The 22,379-nt window shown below is 47.0% G+C and overlaps 1 protein-coding gene and 1 pseudogene across 2 annotated transcripts; one reads left to right on the forward strand and one right to left on the reverse strand.

Moving 5' to 3' along the window:
• The first annotated feature begins 10,275 nt into the window (after positions 1-10,275).
• On the forward strand, positions 10,276-10,861 carry LOC123048938 (dirigent protein 5-like; annotated as a pseudogene).
• A 7,615-nt stretch (positions 10,862-18,476) lies between these two features.
• Positions 18,477-21,623, reverse strand: LOC123048939 (uncharacterized). 2 transcript variants are annotated; one of them, XM_044471953.1, is made up of 8 exons: positions 21,402-21,623; positions 21,228-21,291; positions 20,581-20,678; positions 20,406-20,465; positions 20,267-20,324; positions 20,000-20,137; positions 19,165-19,332; positions 18,477-19,076 (listed from the first exon to the last, which is right to left on the reverse strand). In XM_044471953.1, exons 3-8 carry the CDS (start codon positions 20,640-20,642, stop codon positions 18,999-19,001), a joined length of 564 nt encoding a protein of 187 aa, XP_044327888.1. In that variant the 5' UTR covers positions 20,643-20,678; positions 21,228-21,291; positions 21,402-21,623; the 3' UTR covers positions 18,477-18,998. The 2 variants fall into 2 exon arrangements, with proteins under 2 accessions (XP_044327888.1, XP_044327887.1); XM_044471952.1 differs by having other exon boundaries at positions 20,581-20,665; positions 21,402-21,600.
• Between the last annotated feature and the right edge of the window lie 756 nt (positions 21,624-22,379).

The raw sequence follows: 22,379 nt of genomic DNA on the forward strand, positions 1-22,379 counted from the left end.
TGGAAAGGAGTTCGTCGTAAAGGGTTACGTCGATGCGAACTTTGACACTAATCCGGATGACTCTGAGTAGTAAACCGGATTCGTATAGTAGAGCAATTATTTGAAATGGCTCCAAATAGCGCGTGGTAGCATCCACAAGATGACATAGATATTCGTAAAGCACACGGTTCTGAAAGGTTCAGACCCGTTGACTAATAACCTCTCTCACAAGCATAACATGACCAAACCAGAACACATTGAGTGATAATCACATAGTGATGTGAACTAGATTGTTGACTCTAGTAAACTCTTTAGATGTTGGTCACATGGTGATGTGACCAGTGAGTGTTAATCACATGGTGATGTGAACTAGATTATTGACTCTAGTGCAAGTGGGAGACTGTTGGAAATATGCCCTAGAGGCAATAATAAATGGTTATTATTATATTTCTTTGTTCATGGTAATTGTCTATTATTCATGCTATAATTGTATTGTCCGGAAATCGTAATACATGTGTGAATACATAGACCACAACCTGTCCCTAGTAAGCCTCTAGTTGACTAGCTCGTTGATCAACAGATAGTCATGGTTTCCTGACTATGGACATTGGATGTCATTGATAACGGGATCACATCATTAGGAGAATGATGTGATGGACAAGACCCAATCCTAAGCATAGCATAAAAGATCGTGTAGTTTCGTTTGCTAGAGCTTTTCCAATGTCAAGTATCTTTTCCTTAGACCATGAGATCGTGCAACTCCCGGATACCGTAGGAGTGCTTTGGGTGTGCCAAACGTCACAACGTAACTGGGTGACTATAAAGGTGCACTACGGGTATCTCCGAAAGTGTCTGTTGGGTTGGCACGGATCGAGACTGGGATTTGTCACTCCGTGTGACGGAGAGGTATCTCTGGGCCCACTCGGTAATGCATCATCATAATGAGCTCAATGTGACTAAGGCGTTAGTCACGGGATCATGCATTGCGGTACGAGTAAAGAGACTTGCCGGTAACGAGATTGAACAAGGTATTGGGATACCGACGATCGAATCTCGGGCAAGTAACATACCGATTGACAAAGGGAATTGCATACGGATTGATTGAATCCTCGACACCGTGGTTCATCCGATGAGATCATCGTGGAACATGTGGGAGCCAACATGGGTATCCAGATCCCGCTGTTGGTTATTGACCGGAGAGGCGTCTCGGTCATGTCTGCATGTCTCCCGAACCCGTAGGGTCTACACACTTAAGGTCCGGTGACGCTAGGGTTGTAGAGATATATGTATGCGGAAACCCGAAAGTTGTTCGGAGTCCCGGATGAGATCCCGGACGTCACGAGAGGTTCCGGAATGGTCCGGAGGTGAAGAATTATATATAGGAAGTCAAGTTTCGGCCACCGGGAAAGTTTCGGGGGTTACCGGTATTGTACCGGGACCACCGGAAGGGTCCCGGGGGTCCACCGGGTGGGGCCACCTATCCCGGAGGGCCCCGTGGGCTGAAAGTGGAAGGGAACCAGCCCTTAGTGGGCTGGGGCGCCCCCCTTGGGCCTCCCCCCATGCGCCTAGGGTTGGGAACCCTAGGGGGGAGCTTCCCCCTTGCCTTGGGGGGCAAGGCACCCCTTCCCCCCCACTTGGCCGCCGCCCCCCTTGGAGATCTGATCTCCCAAGGGCTGGCGCCCCCCCAGGGGTCCTATAAATAGTGGGGGGGAGGGAGGGCAGCAACCCACAGCCTTGGGCGCCTCCCTCCTCCCCTGCAACAACTCTCTCTCTCTCTCGCAGAAGCTTGGCGAAGCCCTGCCGGAAACCCGCTACATCCACCACCACGCCGTCGTGCTGTTGGATCTCCATCAACCTCTCCTCCCCCCTTGCTGGATCAAGAAGGAGGAGACGTCGCTGCACCGTACATGTGTTGAACGCGGAGGTGCCGTCCGTTTGGCACTCGGTCATCGGTGATTTGGATCACGGCGAGTACGACTCCGTCATCCACGTTCATTGGAACGCTTCCGCTCGCGATCTACAAGGGTATGTAGATGCACTCCTTTCCCCTCGTTGCTAGTAGACTCCATAGATGCATCTTGGTGAACGTAGGAAAATTTTAAATTATGCTACGATTCCCAACACAGATTACCATGTCCATCCCTTAGAACTGCAGAAGGAGCACCAGCACCCTCATCTTCATGATATGCTGTGTCAACATTAAGTTTGATGAATTTTGGCTCGGGTCTGACCCATTTATGTTCTCCTCCTTCAGGCTTCCGCACACACGAATGTTGGTAATTACTCGCAATTGCTAAAACAGAAACGGGCCATCTTGTAGGGGGTGGAGTAGCTTCATCGTGAGTAATTTGCCTTCTGATCCACCATAAGTACCAACACCCTACAGCAAGAATCTGCTTCATATCCAATTGTGGTTTTATATGTGACAACATTGCCGGTAGTAGCAATAGATATTCCATAATGGCCGAGCCTGAATGGTCAACGATGATAGCTTCATTAATAGTATCGAGCATTCCCAGCTTGCTCCACAACTCCTTGGCATGCGTACATTCGAACAGGAGGTGCCGAACATCCTCAGCAGCTTGATGGCAGATTGGACAAGCTCCATTAGATCCAATATGTCTATTAGTAAGTATAGCTTTTAAAGGGATAATTCCATGCAGGACCCGCCAACAAAATATTTGGACTTTACGTGGGATTTGTAATTTCCATAGAGAACTCCATATAGCCGGGATTTGGGACCCTCCTGGCTGCGCCATAGTGTTTGCATGGGCCCTGTATTTTTGTATCCACTGAACATGATATGCTAATCGAACTGTGAATAGTCCCTTTCGGTCTGGATGCCATGCAATGAAGTCTTCAAAGGCTTGAAGATTAACAGGAATTTGCATGATTCTGCGAACATCTACCGGTATGAATATAGACCTGATTAACTCCTCATCCCACGTACCTGTTATAGGGTCTATCAATTCACTAACCCGTGCCACAATCGTTTGTCCTCTGACAGTGATAATTCTTCTATTCGGACTAGCTGGGACCCATGGGTCATTCCAAATATTGACCATCTCGCCAGTTCCGATCCTCCAGATATAGCCAAGCTTAAAAGTTTCAAGTCCCTTCAGTATACTCTGCCAGGTGAAAGAAGAACCATTCTTTGGAGTAGCCTGCAGAAGGGTTCCATTAGGGAAATACTTGGCCTTAAGAACTCTCGCACAAAGGGAGTCTGGATTAGTAATAAGTCTCCAACTTTGTTTTGCGAGCATCGCAAGATTAAAGATTGGAGGTCCCTGAATCCCATACCCCCCTCATTTTTTGGATAGCACAATTTCCACCAAGAGAACCAATGCATCTTCCTATGTTCCTCATCATCACCCCACCAGAACTGAGCAATTAAATTTGTGATCTCCTTACAAATACCCAAAGGTAAGCTAAATACTGACATAGCAAAAACTGGGATAGCCTGAGCCACAGACTTTAATAGAATTTCCTTACCGCCAACGGACAGCTGCTTCTCCATCCATCCCCCGAGTCTTTCCTTTATCCTTTCACAAAAGTGTCTGAAACAATCGCTCCTATCCGCCCCCACCATGGCTGGCAGGCCAAGATATTTATCAGATAGAGCCTCCGTATCAATATGAAGCAACTGGCAAATTTCAGTCCTAGATACCACAGGTGTATTAGGACTAAAAAATATACTTGATTCTGATAGACTCACCATTTGACCTGAACTTTGGCAGTAGGAATCTAGCACATGCTGTAAGGAAGCTGCATTTAGAACATCTGCGCTCATGAGAATTAGAGAGTCGTCAGCAAATAAAAGGTGTGATACCGATGGTGCATTTCCGCACACTCTAATTCCCTCAATGCCACCAGCCTCTTCTTCAAACTGCAATAGACTAGAAAGCCCTTCCGCACAAAGGAGAAAGAGGTAAGGGGAGAGGGGACCCCCCTGCCTAATCCCCCTAGTAGGAGTAAAAATATCTGTTTCCTGAGAATTGTATACCTCACTGAGTTGACGCACGCCATCATCATATCAATCCAATGCTCATGAAAGCCGAGTTTTGTGCATCATATCCCCCAGAAAATTCCATTCAACTAGGTCATATGCTTTGTGCATGTCAAGCTTAACCGCACATAATCCCGTTTTGCCCGACCTCTTGTTTTTGATCTTATGAATACATTCATATGCTATCAAGATGTTATCCGTAATCATTCTACCCGGGACAAAAGCACTTTGCGTTGGGGATATAATTTCCGGCAGAATGTTTTTCAAGCGTAGTGCTAACATCTTTGAAACAATTTTATAAAGGACATTGCATAAGCTAATAGGACGAAACTGAGTAACTAGTTCAGAGGATTCAACCTTGGGGATCATGACAATTGTTGTATCATTCCACTCATCCGGAATTTTCCTAGAAATTATTGCAACCAGTACCTCCTGAGTTATTTCCTCTCCAAGAATATGCCAATACTTTTTGAAAAATATAGCATGCAATTCATCAGGCCCGGGTGCCTTCAAATCTCCAATATTATAAACAGCCTTGCGAACATCTTCTGCGGTGAAAGGTGCCATCAACATATCATCCATTTGATTTGTGACTTTCGGTTGCACTTTAGCTAGCACTTCCGGACTTGTTTGCTGCACTTCTTGTGTGAAAAGGTTAGAAAAATAATTCTGGACATGGGGATTAAGGGCTGTGTTACCTTCTAACACTAGTAGAAAACAGGGCATAGGTCACAGGGCAGTTTTCACATTAGCCCCGGTTCAGTCACGAACCGGGACCCATGGGGGCATTCGTCCCGGTTCATGAGCCCAGGGGGCCGGCCGGGGCCTCGTGGGCATTGGTCCCGGTTCGTATGGAACCATTTGTCCCGGTTCGAGCCACGAACCGGGACTAATGGTCCTCGCTCCTGGCCCACAACCATTTGTCTCGGTTCTTGGCATGAACCGGGACAGAAGGCCCGGATTTAGTACCGGTTCATGCCACGAACCGGGACCAATGAGGTGCCTATATATACCCCTCGCCCGCGAGCAGAGCACTCCAGTGCTCTGTTTTTCTCTGGCCGGCGAGGGGAGGGCTTTGTGGTGCTCTAGACACCCGAAAGCCCCGGGACTGCCGAACCAGCTGCAATTTAGACACCCGAAAGTAAGTACTATAGTAGCATGTTCCGCGCATCTCCTAGTGATTCAAGCGCTAGTTTGATCAATACCATTTAGCATGCTTGCTTATCAGTTTGATTGACCTCTATTTCTTGTAAAGTGGTTGTGGCAGCAACCCGGGAATAATTACTGTGGATACTACGTTTGCGAGTCCATCCGCTATCATACCTGTGAGCGGGGCTACACTGAAGAACAATATGAAGTGCGTAAGCAATAATATTCACAATTTTATTTTATTACCATCATTTGTGTTGAGTTTCATTTATTCATATATATATATGTATTGACCCCCTTCTTCAAATTAGATTTTTCGGAAGCGGGATCAACTCCTAGCAGAAGATCGTATGCGAGGAATTCAAGAGGAATTGGCGGCATTCTTCCTTGACCACGTGATCGCTGAAAACGGAGAATACTATGTGGACCCTGTGTTCCTACAATATAATTAGGAGATTGTATTGTAAGAGATAATTATTGTATATATGTAGCCGGTAGTGTCGGATAGATATACGAGAACTTGTTGTTCGACCAATATCTCGGAGAAGGAGAGGTGGTCGATATCACTTCTCTCTGTCTGCATATGTTCATGACGATCTTCTGTTTCCTTCATTTGATTACTAGCTAGCGTGTCTACTCCTCTCCATACGTATATAGTACGTAGCGTCGACCAAGCACGGAGATAAGAGAGGACACTTCTCTCTATTAATTAGCTAGCTAACACAATATATGAAACACCTAAATTAACCCCCCAAAACCCCTAAACCACCCCCTTTCAAAAAAAACAAAAACCTCAGCTCCTGCTAGGGGCTGACGCGTGGATGCCTATTGGTCCCGGTTGGTGGCACCAACCGGGACCAAAGGCCCTCCTGCCTGGGCTCCCCGCACCGGCCACGTGGACGGCCTTTAGTCCCGGTTCGTGTAAGAACCGGGACTAAAGGGCTAGGGCATTAGTAACGACCCTTTAGTCCCGGTTCCAGAACCGGGACTAAAGGCCCTTATGAACCGGGGTAAAAGCCCCTTTTCCTACTAGTGTAACCAATTTCCACCTTCACTTTTAAGTTTCTTGATGAAATTTCTTTTCCTTCTATCAGATGCGAACGCCTGAAAGAACGCGGTATTCCGGTCACTGCTAGTTAGCCAGGTCGCCCGTGAAATCTGCCTTGCTTGGATCTCCTCTAATTCCAATAAGTATTCTATTAGTTCTTCCAGCTCTTTCTTTTTCTCCTCATTTTCCGCATTCATCGGCCCGGACAATACTTTTTCCATGTCTCGCTGAGCTTTACGCAAACGCTTTTTTGTTTTTTTAAGACCCGCTGGTCCCAATCATGAAACTGGGTGTGCATCATATTAAGCTTTTTATAAATATTTGTTGCCATTGGATCAGAGCCAACCTTCGCCCAAGCCTCTAGTACCGTCTCATTAAACTTCTCTTCCCGTAACCAGCGAGCTTCAAACTTTTTCTGTTGGCCACTTCCACCTGCAACCGGCTGGGAATAATACTCCGTGTTAACTAACAATGGCCGGTGGTCTGAATGGTTAAATTCCAAGTTCTCTAATGCCGCCTGTGGGAACAATCTTGACCAAGCCTCATTTACTAATCCTCTTTCGAGTCTTTCTCTGATCCTTCCTCTTCGCCAGGTAAATGGGTCTCCCACAAAACCCATGTCACACAAATTACAGTCATCAATAACTTGTTGGAAGGCCTGCATGTACTGCTGGGGTCTCGGATTACCCCCCTCTTTCTCATGCAAAAATTGTATCTCATTAAGATCACCAATTAGAAGCCACGGCAGATCATAACTATGCTGGAGCTGTCTTATGCGGTCCCAAGTTTTATGTTTGTTCTCCCATCTAAACTCTCCATGCATGCCAGTGAGACGCCATTCTCTAGCATCCGCATCCATTATTCTTACATCAATGAACATAGGATCCAAAGCGAGACGATGAATAGACACTTCCTTTTTCCACATCAACAGTAAACCACCTTTCCTTCCGTCACTTATGCACACAAATTTCTGGTCCATCTTCGTCCTCTTCCTCAAGCATTCAGCCGGATAGCTATCTAAGTGAGTCTCCGACAAAAACATCACATCAGGATTGGTTCTTCGCTGGACATCCAGCAAAGCTCGAACTGCCTGGGCGTTTCCGAGCCCGTGACAGTTCCATGCTAATATCTTCATGGCAGTGAAGCGATGAAAAAACTCTCGGTCGGCGGCGCCGTCGGAGGACAGAAAACCCTAGCTTTTATTTGCTAGGGGACGGCAAATTGGAGACGGAGCCCCCTCCAGGGAGGGTTATGAGCACAGTCTCAAAACCTCAAAAAATCCATGAGCAAGCTGCAGATCCGAACTAGATAGACAGGGAAGAAAAGCTACACCAGCCCATCCTCATCAGCCATGCAACTCGTGTTGGAGAAGGAGACCAGCGACGACGCTCCAAAGCGCCGCCCTGGGATAGCAACCACGCCGGCCACCGCGCGGAGGAGGCGGCCGGCGGCTGACCAGCCGAAGCCCTAGTCGCTTGGTGAGTCGCCTCTTACGGAAAAAACGTTTACGCAGGATCGCAATGGCTCATTACCGAGGGCTACTTCTACTTCCGCCTCAAGATGGACATCAAGCTCTACGAGTGCTACGTCTGATGATCTGTCAGGTTATCAAGAATTCAAGATGGTTATAACACGCACGTACGCGTGTACCTATCAGTATTGAAGGGTGATGTGCCGCTGTTGTTTTTGCTTGCGTGATGAGTTGCATGCATGGGCATGTGGATTGCGTGTTATTCGTGTATGTTGTATGCCGACAAGAGCTTTAATTGTATGGTGCTTTTATTCTGTTTATTTATGAATTTGTTTTGCGGGGTTATGAAATTCTATTTGTACCTTCAGTATTTTATTTTATTTTTTGAAAAGGGGGGCAAACCCCAGCCTTTGCATCTGCATCGGCTCATGCACACAACCATCTATATCTATACCTACTAATACTAATAATGATATACTAATACTAATCTAATACTAATACTATATTGATTACTGATTACTAATATTATTACTATTTTTTATTTTTATTTTTATTTTTATTTTAATAATAATAAAGTAAAGGTGTGTTTCTTCGATTGTTTCATCCGTTCACCCATTTTCTTCTATGAGATTTTTTACTATCCGAGGTTGTACTATTTTAATAATTTTTTATTTTGTTATTGGGCTCTGAAAAAATTGTTCGGTGCTGATATTGGGCCATATTTATGTTACTGGGCGCAGATAAAAAAAATCAGTGCTGCCTCAAGAAAACTGCTATTAAATAAATTCTATGAGCTAAAAATTAAAAGAGGGAACAAATTTGGCAGGAAAGAAAGGAATTATAGAAGAAGGAAATAAGAGGAAGGAATTAGAAAAACGAATAAATTCCATGGTCTATCTCTGATGAGAGAGAGGACCCATTAAATAGGGGTTCATCGCACATGCACATAATGCTTTTATGCTTGGCCATGTTTATATATACTATAGCAATGATATGAATTATTTAGGGTACTGTGAAAGTCAACTTTCTTTTCTGGAGATGTGAAAGCAAAGTTAGCAATTGATTGATTTGCAGCCAATGGGAATGAACCACGTGAATATTAATTTTCACTTTTTTCATGCATTTTTTGTCGGTTTGAAACTGCTTTTACCACGCTTACCGTGTGGTCGCTTTTTTCATACTTGATGGTTAGAACAATAAGTTTACTCTCACATTGCTTTGTCATGGAGTTATCATCATGTAATAATAATGATTCCTATGTATGTGAGAGCCTGGTGCGACAAGACCAAAATTATAGTGTTGGAGAATCAGTGTTGACATCAGGCATATATAAGTTAGGGATGCTCACCGTTCATTTTTTAAACTATGGATCGATGGGTAAGGCGGAAGAACACAATATAGTTCGCTTTCGGAAACATGCCCAAGTTCATGGTAGAGATGAAGAAGGTGAACGGTAGCGACGGTGAAGTATATGCAACTTATATTCAGTCAAGAGGTTGAAAGCCTCACACCTTAACACAATTTGCATTAAGAATTATTATTGTATGCAGTCAATAAGGAAATGCATCGCCTGATATGCCAAGACATGATTGATGTTCAACCACGTGAAGATGAATGTGGCAGTTGCAACGCACAAGGAATTACAAGTCAATGCAGGAAGGGGCTCGAGACATCGGCATGGTAGAATGTGATGACCAAGCTCACCACCTAGGGATTGATCACATTTGTCGTAAATAGGTAGACGGGTGACCACCATCAACGATGATGACAAAGAGGAGAAGTGACAACACAGATGACTTGTTAGGGGTGTGCTAGTTTATTTCTTCCATCGCAACACACGGACATCTTTATCAGTTATACCCTAAAATACACTACTAAACGTTAAGAGTTGTCAAAGAGTCAGTTTTTCCAAGATCGTGCGTCTAGTTTTGGAAAAGCACGGGGCCTAGTTGGTTGCTTTTTTTTTGTAAGTATAAGATGCCGTAGCAGCCTGTGTCGATCAACAGTGTCTAGCTACCGCGGATAGGGCACTCTGTAGGACTACAGTACTATCAAAGCCACCACTAACTGTGTACTTTGTACAGGGAGTCCATATCGGTCCCTATGGCGTACCCACCGTTGCTTCCATTTTAGGTGAATCAACTAACTTTATCCATTATTAAGATATAATAATATATAACTGTAATAGGGTTTGTTATCTAGACGAGTAGTTGCTACTACTTCGTCCCAAGCTGCTTGCAAAAACGTCTTATATTATGTGACGAAGGAAGACTATAGCTAGTACAGCAAATTTGTGTATAGTTTGCAAAAATGTCTTATATTATACTTCCTCCGTTCCGAATTACTTGTCGCAGGTATGAATGTATCTAGATGTATTTTAGTTCTATAGTTCTAGATACATCCATTTCTGTGACGAGTAATTTGGAACGGAGGGAGACTAGTTAGTACAGCAAGTTAGTGTATTCCTACAAGAGATTTGAACATGATCCACCCACACACTCACCTCCATGTATATATAGCATGCGCAAGTCGAGTTCTCAACACCACAACAACAGGAGCTGCACAGTTAGCTGCACACTTCTGGCATAACATATACACTCAGCAAGAGTTGCACTGACAACAATGCAAGGCCTCGCGGCATCTTCCAAGCTGTCGCTGACCGTAGTGGTCGTCGCGGTGTTTCTGCTCGGCTTGGCGGGCGCCGCCCACGGCAGGAGGAAGCTCGTCTCCAGCGCCAACGACGAGCCGTGCAAGAAGATGACGCTCTACTACCACGACATCCTCTACGACGGCGGCAACAACACGGCGAACGCCACGTCGGCAGCGGCCACGGAGCCGACGGCGCTGAGCAATAGCACCTACTTCGGCATGCTGGTGGTGTTCGACGACCCCATGACCAAAAGGAAGGCGCTGCCCGTTGGAAATGAGCTGCCCACGGCGCGCGCGCAGGGGTTCTACTTCTACGACAAGAAAGGGTCCTTGAACTCGTGGTTCGCTTTCTCACTCGTGTTCAACTCCACGGCGTACAAGGGCACCCTCAACCTCATGGGCGCCGACCTCATGGGCGAGAGAACGCGGGACATCTCCGTCGTGGGCGGCACCGGCGACTTCTTCATGGCGCGCGGCATCGCCACGCTCCGCACCGACGCCATGGAGGGCTTGTACTACTTCCGCTATGGACATCAAACTCTACGAGTGCTATGTCTGATGTCGGCAAGAAGGTGGGATATATATCTGCGAGCGTGTGCCAATAAGGAGTGATGTGCTGCTGCTACGGTGTTTGGTGTGGTGTAGAGAGTTGCATGCAGAGGCCTATGTGTGTCATTCCCCAAGTTTGACTTCACTGTATGTTTATTCTGTTTTTGAAGGATCTACAATATATAAAAGTTCATTGAAAGTACAAAGCATCTCAAATATAATAAAATTACATTAAGATTATGAGACCACCGAACAATCACTATTGCCGTCAGAACGAGTCGCCGACGCGCCGCTATCTCTACTCCCTTACAGTCGATGACTGACAGGAAGTCTTCGTGCACGTGCCGCTAAGTACTAGGTTAGGGTTGACCTTGTCGATGACTGACAGGAAGTCTTAATCGTGCACGTGCCGCTAAGTACTAGCGCCCAGGAACCACAGTCGTGGCCGTTGAACCCTTGCACAGCTATGAAGCACGTGACATCAAATCTCGCCGCATGACGAAAAACTCTAACCTCACCATCCAAAGGAGATGGCAAGAATCTACGTCGGAGCTCCGTCGACTACGTCCAGACAGATGAACTCGAGGAGGATCGAAGCTCAGAAGACAAACTAGAAGAAAAAACGTCGCCATCCGCGCATGCCGCACCTGCGAGAACTAAAAAACCCTAACCTAAACTACTAACCGGAGCAAAGGCACCGGGATTTCTCTCCCGGCCATCGGCCGCCGGAGCGACAGACAAAGAGGAGGCGAATCCATTGGCGTGGCGGTACATATTCGCCTAGCGCAAGGACAGAGGGCTAGGGTCGGGGCGTGCTCAGTGGTGGCCATCGGCAGTCACTGGTTTGTGCCCCCCCCCCCCCACCACCCCAATCCACGAGGACTGGGTGGGGATACAGGCGTGGGCGCTTCCTACCGTGGAGGCGCCGCCCCAGATCCCAGATCCAGTGATTGACGTCGGACTAAGAGTGGATGGAGATGCCTTCCGCTCTTTCTACCGTGTTTAATGTGAGGGGATGCGGGCGTTGGCGGCGTTTCGGGATATGGTTGCCAGGGTCGCGGCCCCATATGGCGGTCTGCATAGTTGGCTCCCTGGGGTACCATAGCGGCGATGGTGGCTATGCATCTTGGTCGTTTGAGCGGCAAGCGTGTATGGTGGGTGGCTCAGGCTCGTTCTCTGTCGTCGACCGTGGCGAGGTGCAAATCTGGATCTCATGGTGGATATCCTGGCAGCCTCGTGGTGGCACGGGTGAGCTGTGGAGTGAAATTTCTGCGTTTTGGCACCGACGGCGGCAACACCCGGGATGCCGCTATCCTCCTAAGGACGTAGTTGCAGTTCTCATGCCCGTGTCTGGGTTCCGGGTGAAGACCCTTTTCTGTCTCGAACTCGGCAATGGCGATGCTTTGCACCGGTACCCTTCGGGGTGTTGTCGTGGAACTTAGGTGTCATAGGGCATGTCATGGCATAGTTTTCAAGCCTACTTGTGTTATATTTCGGCAATGAGTCGCTTGCGTTTATGTGGTTATCCCAGGATCGGCTTTGTAAGTGAGCTTCCTCACTATCTTATATTGTTCGGTCATGTACTTTGCTTTGTGCTTTACTTATAAAGTGGAGTGAGAGCCTCTTGAGCTTAATCATAATGCACAAAGATCAAAACACAATCGCTTCCCCTTTGTTCTACAATCTTTCAAACTTTTTCTTTCAATGAATTATCATTACTTTTTTACGTTATGATTTACAGTACACAATATGCATAAACCTCATAACACAAGCACTTCTCCCTTGTTCTAGAATATTCCATATTTCAATTATCTAAGAAAATCTTGTAGATGAATTATCATTCCATTTTCACTTTATGTTTATAATCACAAATCAAACCCCCATCATAGTCTTCATAAACATTTTTTATATGTTCTAAACTCTTCCATACTTTAACTTGTTCATGTTTTTTCTTCTAAAAGAATCATCATTCATTTTTTACTTTACTAATTTTTTGTTCAAGGCTACGACAACACGTTCATATATTCCATTTTTATTTGAAGATGCAATAGTAACTACTCAAAACTGCAACGAAAACTAGAGGTGAAAAGCCTCACGCCCGCGTCGCTCCTGTGGCGGCTAGGGCGGAACCCTAGCCCATCGCCGCCGCCACCTCCTCCCTGCGCCTCCTTCCCCCTCGCCGCCGCCAAAAGATGTCGGTGGGTTAAGCCCGCCGACGGATGACGGCGGCGGGGAGCTCCTTGTTGGGGAACGTAACAGAAATTCAAAATTTTCCTACGTGTCACCAAGATCAATCTAGGAGATGCTAGCAACGAGAGGGGAGGAGTGCATCTACATACCCTTTTAGATCGCGAGCGGAAGCGTTCAAGAGAACGGGGTTGATGGAGTCGTACTCGTCGTGATCCAAATCACCGATGATCCTAGCGCCGAACGGACGGCACCTCCGCGTTCAACACACGTACGGAGCGGGGACGTCTCCTCCTTCTTGATCCAGCAAGGGGGGAGGAGAAGTTGATGGAGATCCAGCAGCACGACGGCGTGGTGGTGGAAGTAGCGGGATCCCGGCAGGGCTTCGCCAAGCGCAAGCGGGGAGGAAGAGGTGTCACGGGAGGGAGGGAGGCGCCAGGGCTTGGGGTGCTGCTCCCATGCGCCTCCCCACTATATATAGGGGTGGAGGGGGCTGGTTTCTTGCCCTCCAAGTCCATTGGGGCGTTGGCAAAGGTGGGGGAAAGAAATCCCATCATTTCCCTTCCCCACCGATTGTTATCCCCTTTTTTAAGGATCTTGATCTTATCCCTTCGGGATATGATCTTATTCCTTCTAAGATGGGATCTTGGTGCGCCTTGACCAGGGGTGTGGGGCCTTGCCCCCACTACCCACGTTCATGTGGGTCCCCCCATGCAGGTGGGCCCCACTTCGGAACCTTCTAGAACCTTCCTGGTACAATACCGAAAAATCCCGAACATTTTCCGGTGGCCAAAATAGGACTTCCCATATATAAATCTTTACCTCCGGACCATTCCGGAACTCCTCATGACGTCCGGGATCTCATCCGGGACTCTGAACGACTTTCGGATTTCCGCATACTAATATCTCTACAACCCTAGCGTCACCGAACCTTAAGTGTGTAGACCCTACGGGTTCGGGAGACATGCAGACATGACCGAGACGACTCTCCGGTCAATAACCAACAGCGGGATATGGATACTCATGTTGGCTCCCACATGTTCCACGATGATCTCATCGGATGAACCACGATGTCGAGGATTCAATCAATCCCGTATACAATTCCCTTTGTCAATCGGTACGTTACTTGCCCGAGATTCGATCGTCGGTATCCCAATACCTTGTTCAATCTCGTTACCGGCAAGTCACTTTACTCGTACCGTAATGCATGATCCCGTGACCAAACACTTGGTCACATTGAGCTCATTATGATTATGCATTACCGAGTGGGCCCAGAGATACCTCTCCGTCATACGGAGTGACAAATCCCAGTCTCGATTCGTGCCAACCCAACAGACACTTTCGGAGATACCTGTAGTGCACCTTTATAGCCACCCAGTTACGTTGTGACGTTTGGTACACCCAAAGCATTCCTACGGTATCCGGGAGTTGCACAATCTCATGGTCTAAGGAAATGATACTTGACATTAGAAAAGCTCTAGCAAACGAACTACACGATCTTGTGCTATGCTTAGGATTGGGTCTTGTCCATCACATCATTCTCCTAATGATGTGATCCCGTTATCAATGACATCCAATGTCCATGGTCAGGAAACCATAACCATCTATTGATCAACGAGCTAGTCAACTAGAGGCTTACTAGGGACATGTTGTGGTCTATGTATTCACACATGTATTACGGTTTCCAGTTAATACAATTATAGCATGAACAACAGACAATTATCATGAACAAGGAAATACAATAATAACCATTTTATTATTGCCTCTAGGGCATATTTCCAACACTCCTTTGTGCGCCCGTGCGTCCTGTGGTGGGAGAGGCTCCACCCTCCCGATCTGCTCCACTCCGGCAACCAGCGTCTCCCCTAGCGCGATTCGACGGCCCCTCGACGGCGTGCTCCTGTGGATCTGGCGTCCCCCTGGCACAGTCCTGTGGAGGTGGCCTCGGGTGCTTTCGGCTGTGACATCGCCTCTGCCCTCCGGATCCAGCCGGGCGGGCGGGGCGGGGCGGTGGCCAGGGTTGCACTAGCTAGCTGGTGTGCGCCCTTTAGCTACTGACAGTGGCCGGCTGCGAGGGTCTTGTGGTGCGGATTCTGGAGGTTGCTGGTTCCGATCGGGTGGCTGAATCTAGCCTGACGATGTTGGTTGGCGGTGAGAAAGAGGTTGTGGTGGCTCTCGCAGGCAATCGGCGCAGTGGCTTCGCTGGAGGTGTGCGGGCTAGCGGAGGCATGGTGCGTGGGGGTGTGGTGTTGGGCGATGCTTCGGGCGAAAGCTTGCCGGCCGACGGCGGTGGCCGCCGCGGACGTCATTGCACGTTCTTGGAGGCGTCGTCATGAAGTTCACCCTCTGCTCACTCTCGGATTCAGTTCTTCAGGTGAAAGCCTATGGCTCGGTCAGGGCGGGCGACGGCGTCGGCATCGTCGCTTCCCTCTTTGGGGTGTTGTCTGGAAGACCTTTGGATCTCGTTCGTGTTTTCCATGTCATAGACGCTCATGACATTGCGGTCGGCAGGTGCCCAACCGGCAGTGTGGTGGTGTGACGTCCAGTTTGAAAACGATGATGGTGGCCAGCGGTGCAGGGTCGCAGCAGGGCTTCGGTTGTCGGTTCTTCCCCGACGTGCTCGATAGGTCTCTTCTATGTCTCGCCATGCCGTCGCGGAGTCGGAGCTGCCCTGGAGTGCTAGATGGTGACGATGACAAGTGGCTGGTAGTCTTCGAGGAGGTGCTGGTTGGCGCCAACTCTGGCCATTTCTCCTGTCTTCTGGTGGTCTTCTCAGTCGGAGATGTCTGGCGCCTGCATCGGCGGTCTATTGTTTGCCATGGGCCGGCATGGGTTTCGGCGCTTGTGGCGACGAGGGCTTCGTTGGCGGAAGTCGATGGTGAAGACGGAGTCACTGGCTCATGGAGGAGTGATGACAATGACGCTTGGTGACGACCTCGACTTTGTGGTTCTTCTCTACGGTGTTTGTGTATCTCCGTGTGGGTGGCCAGGTCGGCCGCTTTTGAACTCCGTGGGTTGTTGTAACATTTTTAGCCCGGTTTTTCATTAATTAACCGGGCGACCCTCTTCTTTTTTAATGAAATCGAGATTGTTAGGGGCGGATTTTAAAAAACTGCAACAGAAGATACATAAAAAAAAGTTGTGTTAGATATATTTAACATTAATTTCATGTAGTATTAGACCATGCAATTCTTAATATTTTATAGGTATAATATGATTTTTAATGAGATGAACTACAAGAATTAAATCTACATTTATGTCATGCATGCATGACTTCAAATTAAAATGTTTACCAGAAATCCAATTTGGCTCCCAGGTGCACGTGCTCCTGGTCGCGAAAATAATTTTTGAAATCTCAAAAAAATCTCAATTTTTTTATGTATTCAGTCACATCCAAATGCTATCCGCAAATTTTTAGGCGAAAATGTTAAGCATTTTGGCACGTGCAAAAAAACAAATTGAACACCAAATGTCACCTTAATTTTTTTCACCGACAAAACACCGTTGCTTCGTTTCGCATGAAAATTATCAAGCATGCTTGTGACACTAACATGAACATCAACAAAAAAAAACAGAAGTTTTAAAAACATTTTTACTACTTTTTCTGAATTATTGTTCATCCGGGAGCAAATGTTCCCGGGAATCAAAACGCCTCCCATGTTTATATATTATATTGTGGTATGTAAATATTCAGCATACTTTGGTTATCTTAGCTCCTACGTGCAATGCATGTGTACCTTACTAAGTACTCACTCCGTTCCTAAGAGCATCTGTAGCAGACCCCGTATAAAGCCGACCTGCATAACGCGTTTACAGTTCAAGGAAGAACTGTTTTGCTGTGCAAAATCGTGCGCTGCAGAATAGACCCCGTATATGAAACTGCATAATTTAAAGAAGAAGAAAACTTTCATGGCAGAAATTGCAACCACACTGATCATTCATAGTTCATCACAAAGTACATGATCATACATACATTGTACTACTACTACTAGAGGGAGGTGGGGGATCTGCGGGCTCGAGGCGGCTACCAAAATGGACGAGCTCGTGCCGGCGAGGCTGACACGGTGGAGGAGCTCAATCCGAGCCGTCCTTGTCCTTCGCGGCGAGCTTGGCCGCGGCCGCCTGCTTGAAAAGGAGGTCTTCGAGCTCCTCGTCATGGCGGCGGCGCTCCTCCTACTCTTGCAAGATCCGTTCGGCAATGCCGGACACGACCGCGTCGACATCGGCCACGAAATCTTCGGGCCCGACGACGCCTCGGTGCGCGATCTCCTCCGGCTCCTGCTTGACGGGGACGAGCTCGCCCTCCTCCGGCTCCTGCTTGACGGCGACGAGCTCCGCCCACTCCCTCTTCACGGGGAGAAGCGCCGCGCCGGAAGAGGAAGAGGCCGCGGTGGAGGTGAGCCACGCGGCAGAGGAAGATCCCTCGGCCGAGGAGGGCGTCCGCCCGTGTTGGCGGTCGTACTCCTCCGTCTCGCGACTAAGGAGCCTTGCCGGCGGCTCGAGGCCTTGGTTGGTCCACTTCCTAGCCGCGCGCTTCCTCGCGCTGTCCGCGCGGACACACCGCTCGCGCTCGGGGTCGCCGCCTCCGCCGGAGCTCCACATACGGCCCCACATGGCGGCTGGAGGCGGAAGTGGGATCACCGGCGGCGAGAAATGCGAGGGTGGGAGTGGGGAATTGCAGCGAAACGCGGCGGCGGGGGGATAGGGTTTCAACCTGTATCTGCCCCGCAAACCCGTAGTTATACGGCTTCAGGGGTGAGGTTTGCGGGTCGTATAAAAAAATTACGGGCGGGCGAGTATACGGGCTCTGTTCTGGCCAGAAAATTGGGCCAAGCCCGTATACTCGCCGGAATTATGCGGGCTCGCGCGTTATATGGGGTCTGCTAGAGATGCTCTAAATATATATATTTTTTAGAAATTTCAATAAAGGACTACATATGGAGCAAAATGATTGAATCTATACTTTAAAATATGTCTATATACATCTGTACGTAGTTTGTATTGAAATCTTTAAAAAAGACTTATATTTAAAACAGAGGGAGTAGATCTGAGCGACATGAGTCGTGCATAATGCCAGAGTCGTCCAGCAGTGGCACGCTGATAATCGATTGAGGTCGTGTAGCGGGAACACACGGCTACAAGCCTGCAACTCGATTAAGTGACAGAGCCTTGGAGCGACGGCCGCCGGCTAGCTACCGTGGGTGATCGACCGAACCGTTGTATGCATATCTCTACTATATAAAGGAGAGTTTGTTGGTTTCACTTTTATCGTTTTCACCAGTCCAACGGATCAGTACTGCCACCGATACATGCTCCTCCCCCACCATTTTCTTTTAAATCATGCAATAAACCCTATTACTTCTCCGACCACCCCCCCCCCCCCCCCCCCCCAACCTCCTCGTTTCCGGGGAAATAAATCCCTTGCAAATCAATCAACAGAAATCAAACAAATCGCCAATTGTAAGAAATTTCCGGGGAAATAAATTCACATTGTCAGAAAATCATCCCATCCTAATATACAACTTAACATGAAACTGGATTAATCGGCAACTCCACAAAGAACAAAAATGATTTCCGCGAATAGCTTTGCTTCGCGTAATTCATACGGAAAAACTCAGCATCAGCGACCAATAAAACAGCATTGTGGTATAGTGCAGTGTTATAGAAAATGCTGTTCCAGGCACATCATCTTCTTCAACCGAACTGCACCAACCCGACAGACCAGCCACAGGCCACAGGCCACAAGCCTACTCTTCATGAGTTTTGCCAGCAAAAGATGTCACCCAAAAGTCGAGATTAGACCAATGCGCTACAATTCGACAACACTTGATCTCCTTCGGAGACCTCTCCCGTATCCCCGCAAAATGGGAAAGCTTCCTCTTCGAGATGTTCTTGTAATGTTGAGCACACAGAGTTAAGATCTAGCTTATCATGGTACTGGACTGGGAATGGGGGATAATTTACTGTTCATCGGCCACTGGCTTATAATAATCCTTCAGTACTTCATCAACAGTCTTATTGATTATGCTGTCTCTGGCCTAATATCAGTTGAAACAAAGATTTCATGAGTGACTTTAAGAGACAGTATAGGGCACTGCGGTCAGTGAGAGAAGAAAGAAAGGTGACCTTTATCCCGATGGCCAGCGCAGTTCGGACATTCGCCACTTGACCTAACCTCAGTGAGCTTCCCTTGTTGTCCTTGAGGCACAATACAGGGACTTGCCGTGTGCTTGCCAGGGTTGGAATGTGCTTCGTTAGCCATTTGGGATTGCAATCAGCAGCTATAATGACAGCCTACACAGCAACATGAAGCAAGATGTGAGATACTTCTTTTTTTTGCTCTTGAATAAACCTGACAGTAAAATATCCCAAATTGAACCAATTAATTGTTGACATGACATTCAGAACTGAGTCAGTTTAACTGTTGGTTGCACAGCTGAAAGAACATTAGTGTTCTATAGAAGACAACATTTTCACTTTGCAGCTGACAGCATACTAAGGCCTTACATCCCCGTATCGGTGGTATGTAATCCTGACTATAGTATTTTAGCCATTTATGAATATCTGACCAGATAAGCAGTAAAGCATTCATGCCTTTCTTTATATTGAAAGTAACAGCTAGAGATGTTGTAATTAGACCTAATATACTTTTTCAATAATGGAGACTTTACATCCACAGCTAGAGATGTACTCCATCCATCCCATAATATAAGATCTTATTACATCCAATACGTGAGTATTTTGGATGTAATAAGATCTTATATTATGGGATGGAGAGAGTAGTAATTAGGTGCGCATTGAAATGTAGACAGACATCATTATACCAGATACATGCTGCGCTTAGTCGTTTTGACCTAACAGATGTACATAATGGAGCTCCAAGTCCATAAGAAGACAATGGTTGTCTCTACTCTCTAAACTCTTAAGCCAGAGCTATAGCAAGTTAAGAAACAAAATTAACCTGAAGTGGCACCAAAGGAGCTCTCCGCCTAGCTGTGCTGGTCGGTGCTTCAGTGGAACAGACAGAATGAGAAGCAGCAGCCGCGGGCATCCGCTCCAGAACCCTTGTCACGTCGTTGACCCCAACAGAAAATTGTTGCTACAAGGGCAAAAATCATGAGTGCAAAAGAACATCAGAATATTCTGAATTCACTCATGATAACAGAAGTACTCTATCTGCAGTAAATAACTCTATAAACTTCATGAAATTAAACAAGGATGGCAATACCTTCATCCATATCTTCTCTGGCAAACCTCCCCTTGAAGCCTTGGCAGCCTCCACGCTCCTACAATAGTAACTCTTTTCAATATTGGAATAATGCAACACAAAGAAATGTTGGGAGAGTAAAAGGTATTTGCCTACTAACCTGATAAGTTTCGACAATAGTTCATCAAGGGAATCTCCTGTGATGTAATCTGAAGTTACTCTGTTCAGGGGGAAATACCGAGTGATGAGTGAACTGAACTACCTTAACTTGAATAAGAAGAAAAATAAAAACAGCTACAAAGATCACTAAAAATACAACAGGGCAAAGAGTGTACGTTTGTTCAGCATCTTTCAGCAACTTGATTGACTTTTCAGGTTTGTTCTTCTTCTTGCTCATCGACACCAAAAGAGTGCTACCAACTGAGGAGAAGACCTATTAAATGAAGCAGTAACATAACCAAACTATAATTTCACTTATTTCTACCTTCACTACGTAGCAAACACAGTACATGCAAGAAAGGAACATCCGAAATGGGATAAATATAAAGAACTTCAAACATACTTAAACGTGACATACATCAGCACCGTTTACATTGTAAAATTGAAGTTCAGTGCTAACAGAGCATTTTCTGATGGTATTATACTAGATGTACAATAATTTCTACATTCATCTACCAACAGTGGCAGATCCCGAAATGGAGTACGTCCAGCGCAAACTTATACAGACTAAACTTATTCCAAAAACTGCCACGAACTATTTAACACACTTACATTCAAGATTACAAAACAACATATTGGCGGGGGCAAGATTTATGATTTGGGTACACGGAGTTACAAAAAAGAAGATTCTGCTACAGCATATATACAAAACATAAAGAACAACCGTAATGACAATTAAAGAAAAAATTGTACTCCGTACTTCATAGCGATAATGCCTAGACTACTTTAGTGCAGTTATTACAAATATCAGAAGAAAATTCACCTTCCACCTGCAGCGAATTGGTTGCTGTACTGATGCTCCCAGCCTCCTCTGGTCAGCTGCTGACCTGCCATATCAGTATGAAAACACATTGGCATGAGAGAAGAGTCTCAGTTGAAATGAGTGGATGCAGTCGTGAATGGAGACATGGAGGGAAACTGAGGAAGGGCCGAGCACCGGCACGAGACGGCGTGCCGCGGGGGTGACGCTGCACCCGCAGAACAGACAGCTGCTTAGGGGCGCGAAGTGGTCCTTCGGGGAGCGCGGCACGGGGCGGCGGCAGGTATTGCGTCCGGTGGCGGTGGCCGGCGAAGTGACGGCGTCGGAGTCAGGGGGGCTAGGGCGTCGGCGCGGCAGGGGATATGCGTTCGGGAAGTCAGTGCTTTCTCGGGGTTTTTTAGGGCCGCTCTCTCGGTGTGTCGGCCTGTTGGGTAAGCCAATTATGGGCCAAGAGCCCAAGACATTCTGCATAGGAAGATTAAACCCAATGATCCAACTGCCCCAGCGATAGAGAGAGTGGTTTTTTTTTAGGGGTTAAACCAAGCTTTTCTTATTCAAAGTCCACATGGCGTGGAATACAAATCGGATCATGGGGTTGCCCTAGCCAGACATGTCACCCCCGATCAAGAGAATGTGCAAACTTGGCTAACCTATCAAGGTCGGGCTTCCAATGAGAGTGGAGAGGCGGTGTCGGGGTGGGCTAAATTAGTCCGAGTACATTATTGCTAAATCAGTCTGAATTTTCTCTTGAAAAACGAAAATAGCATATCCGATCAGATAACAACAGTCTCAACCCAAAAAAGGACTAATTTGCATCGTCGGCACAATGGAAGTAAAGAAATATGTTGGTTTAAAATGGGCACACTTCAACTGCTATTTTAAATGGACATCGCTCTCCTCTCCGCAAATGTGTCCAGAACATTCTAGGGCTAGAAATGGGATCATGAACCCCAGCGGCATCAACAATCTTCCTCTTACCCCTACCTTTTGGCGTGGTGTGGTCAACAAACATGGGCCACTATGGCTGATGTCGACAATACTGGGTTGTATCCCATTCTCGAACCATGCTATACGGGCGGCAAATATTGCACGATTCCTGCACGACCTTGTTAATCCGTGGCATATGCATGGGAGTCAAAAGGCAATGGCCGCTCG

Source organism: Triticum aestivum, chromosome 2D (genome assembly GCF_018294505.1).
Source record: "Triticum aestivum cultivar Chinese Spring chromosome 2D, IWGSC CS RefSeq v2.1, whole genome shotgun sequence".
In the NCBI taxonomy this organism is placed as follows: domain Eukaryota; kingdom Viridiplantae; phylum Streptophyta; class Magnoliopsida; order Poales; family Poaceae; genus Triticum; species Triticum aestivum.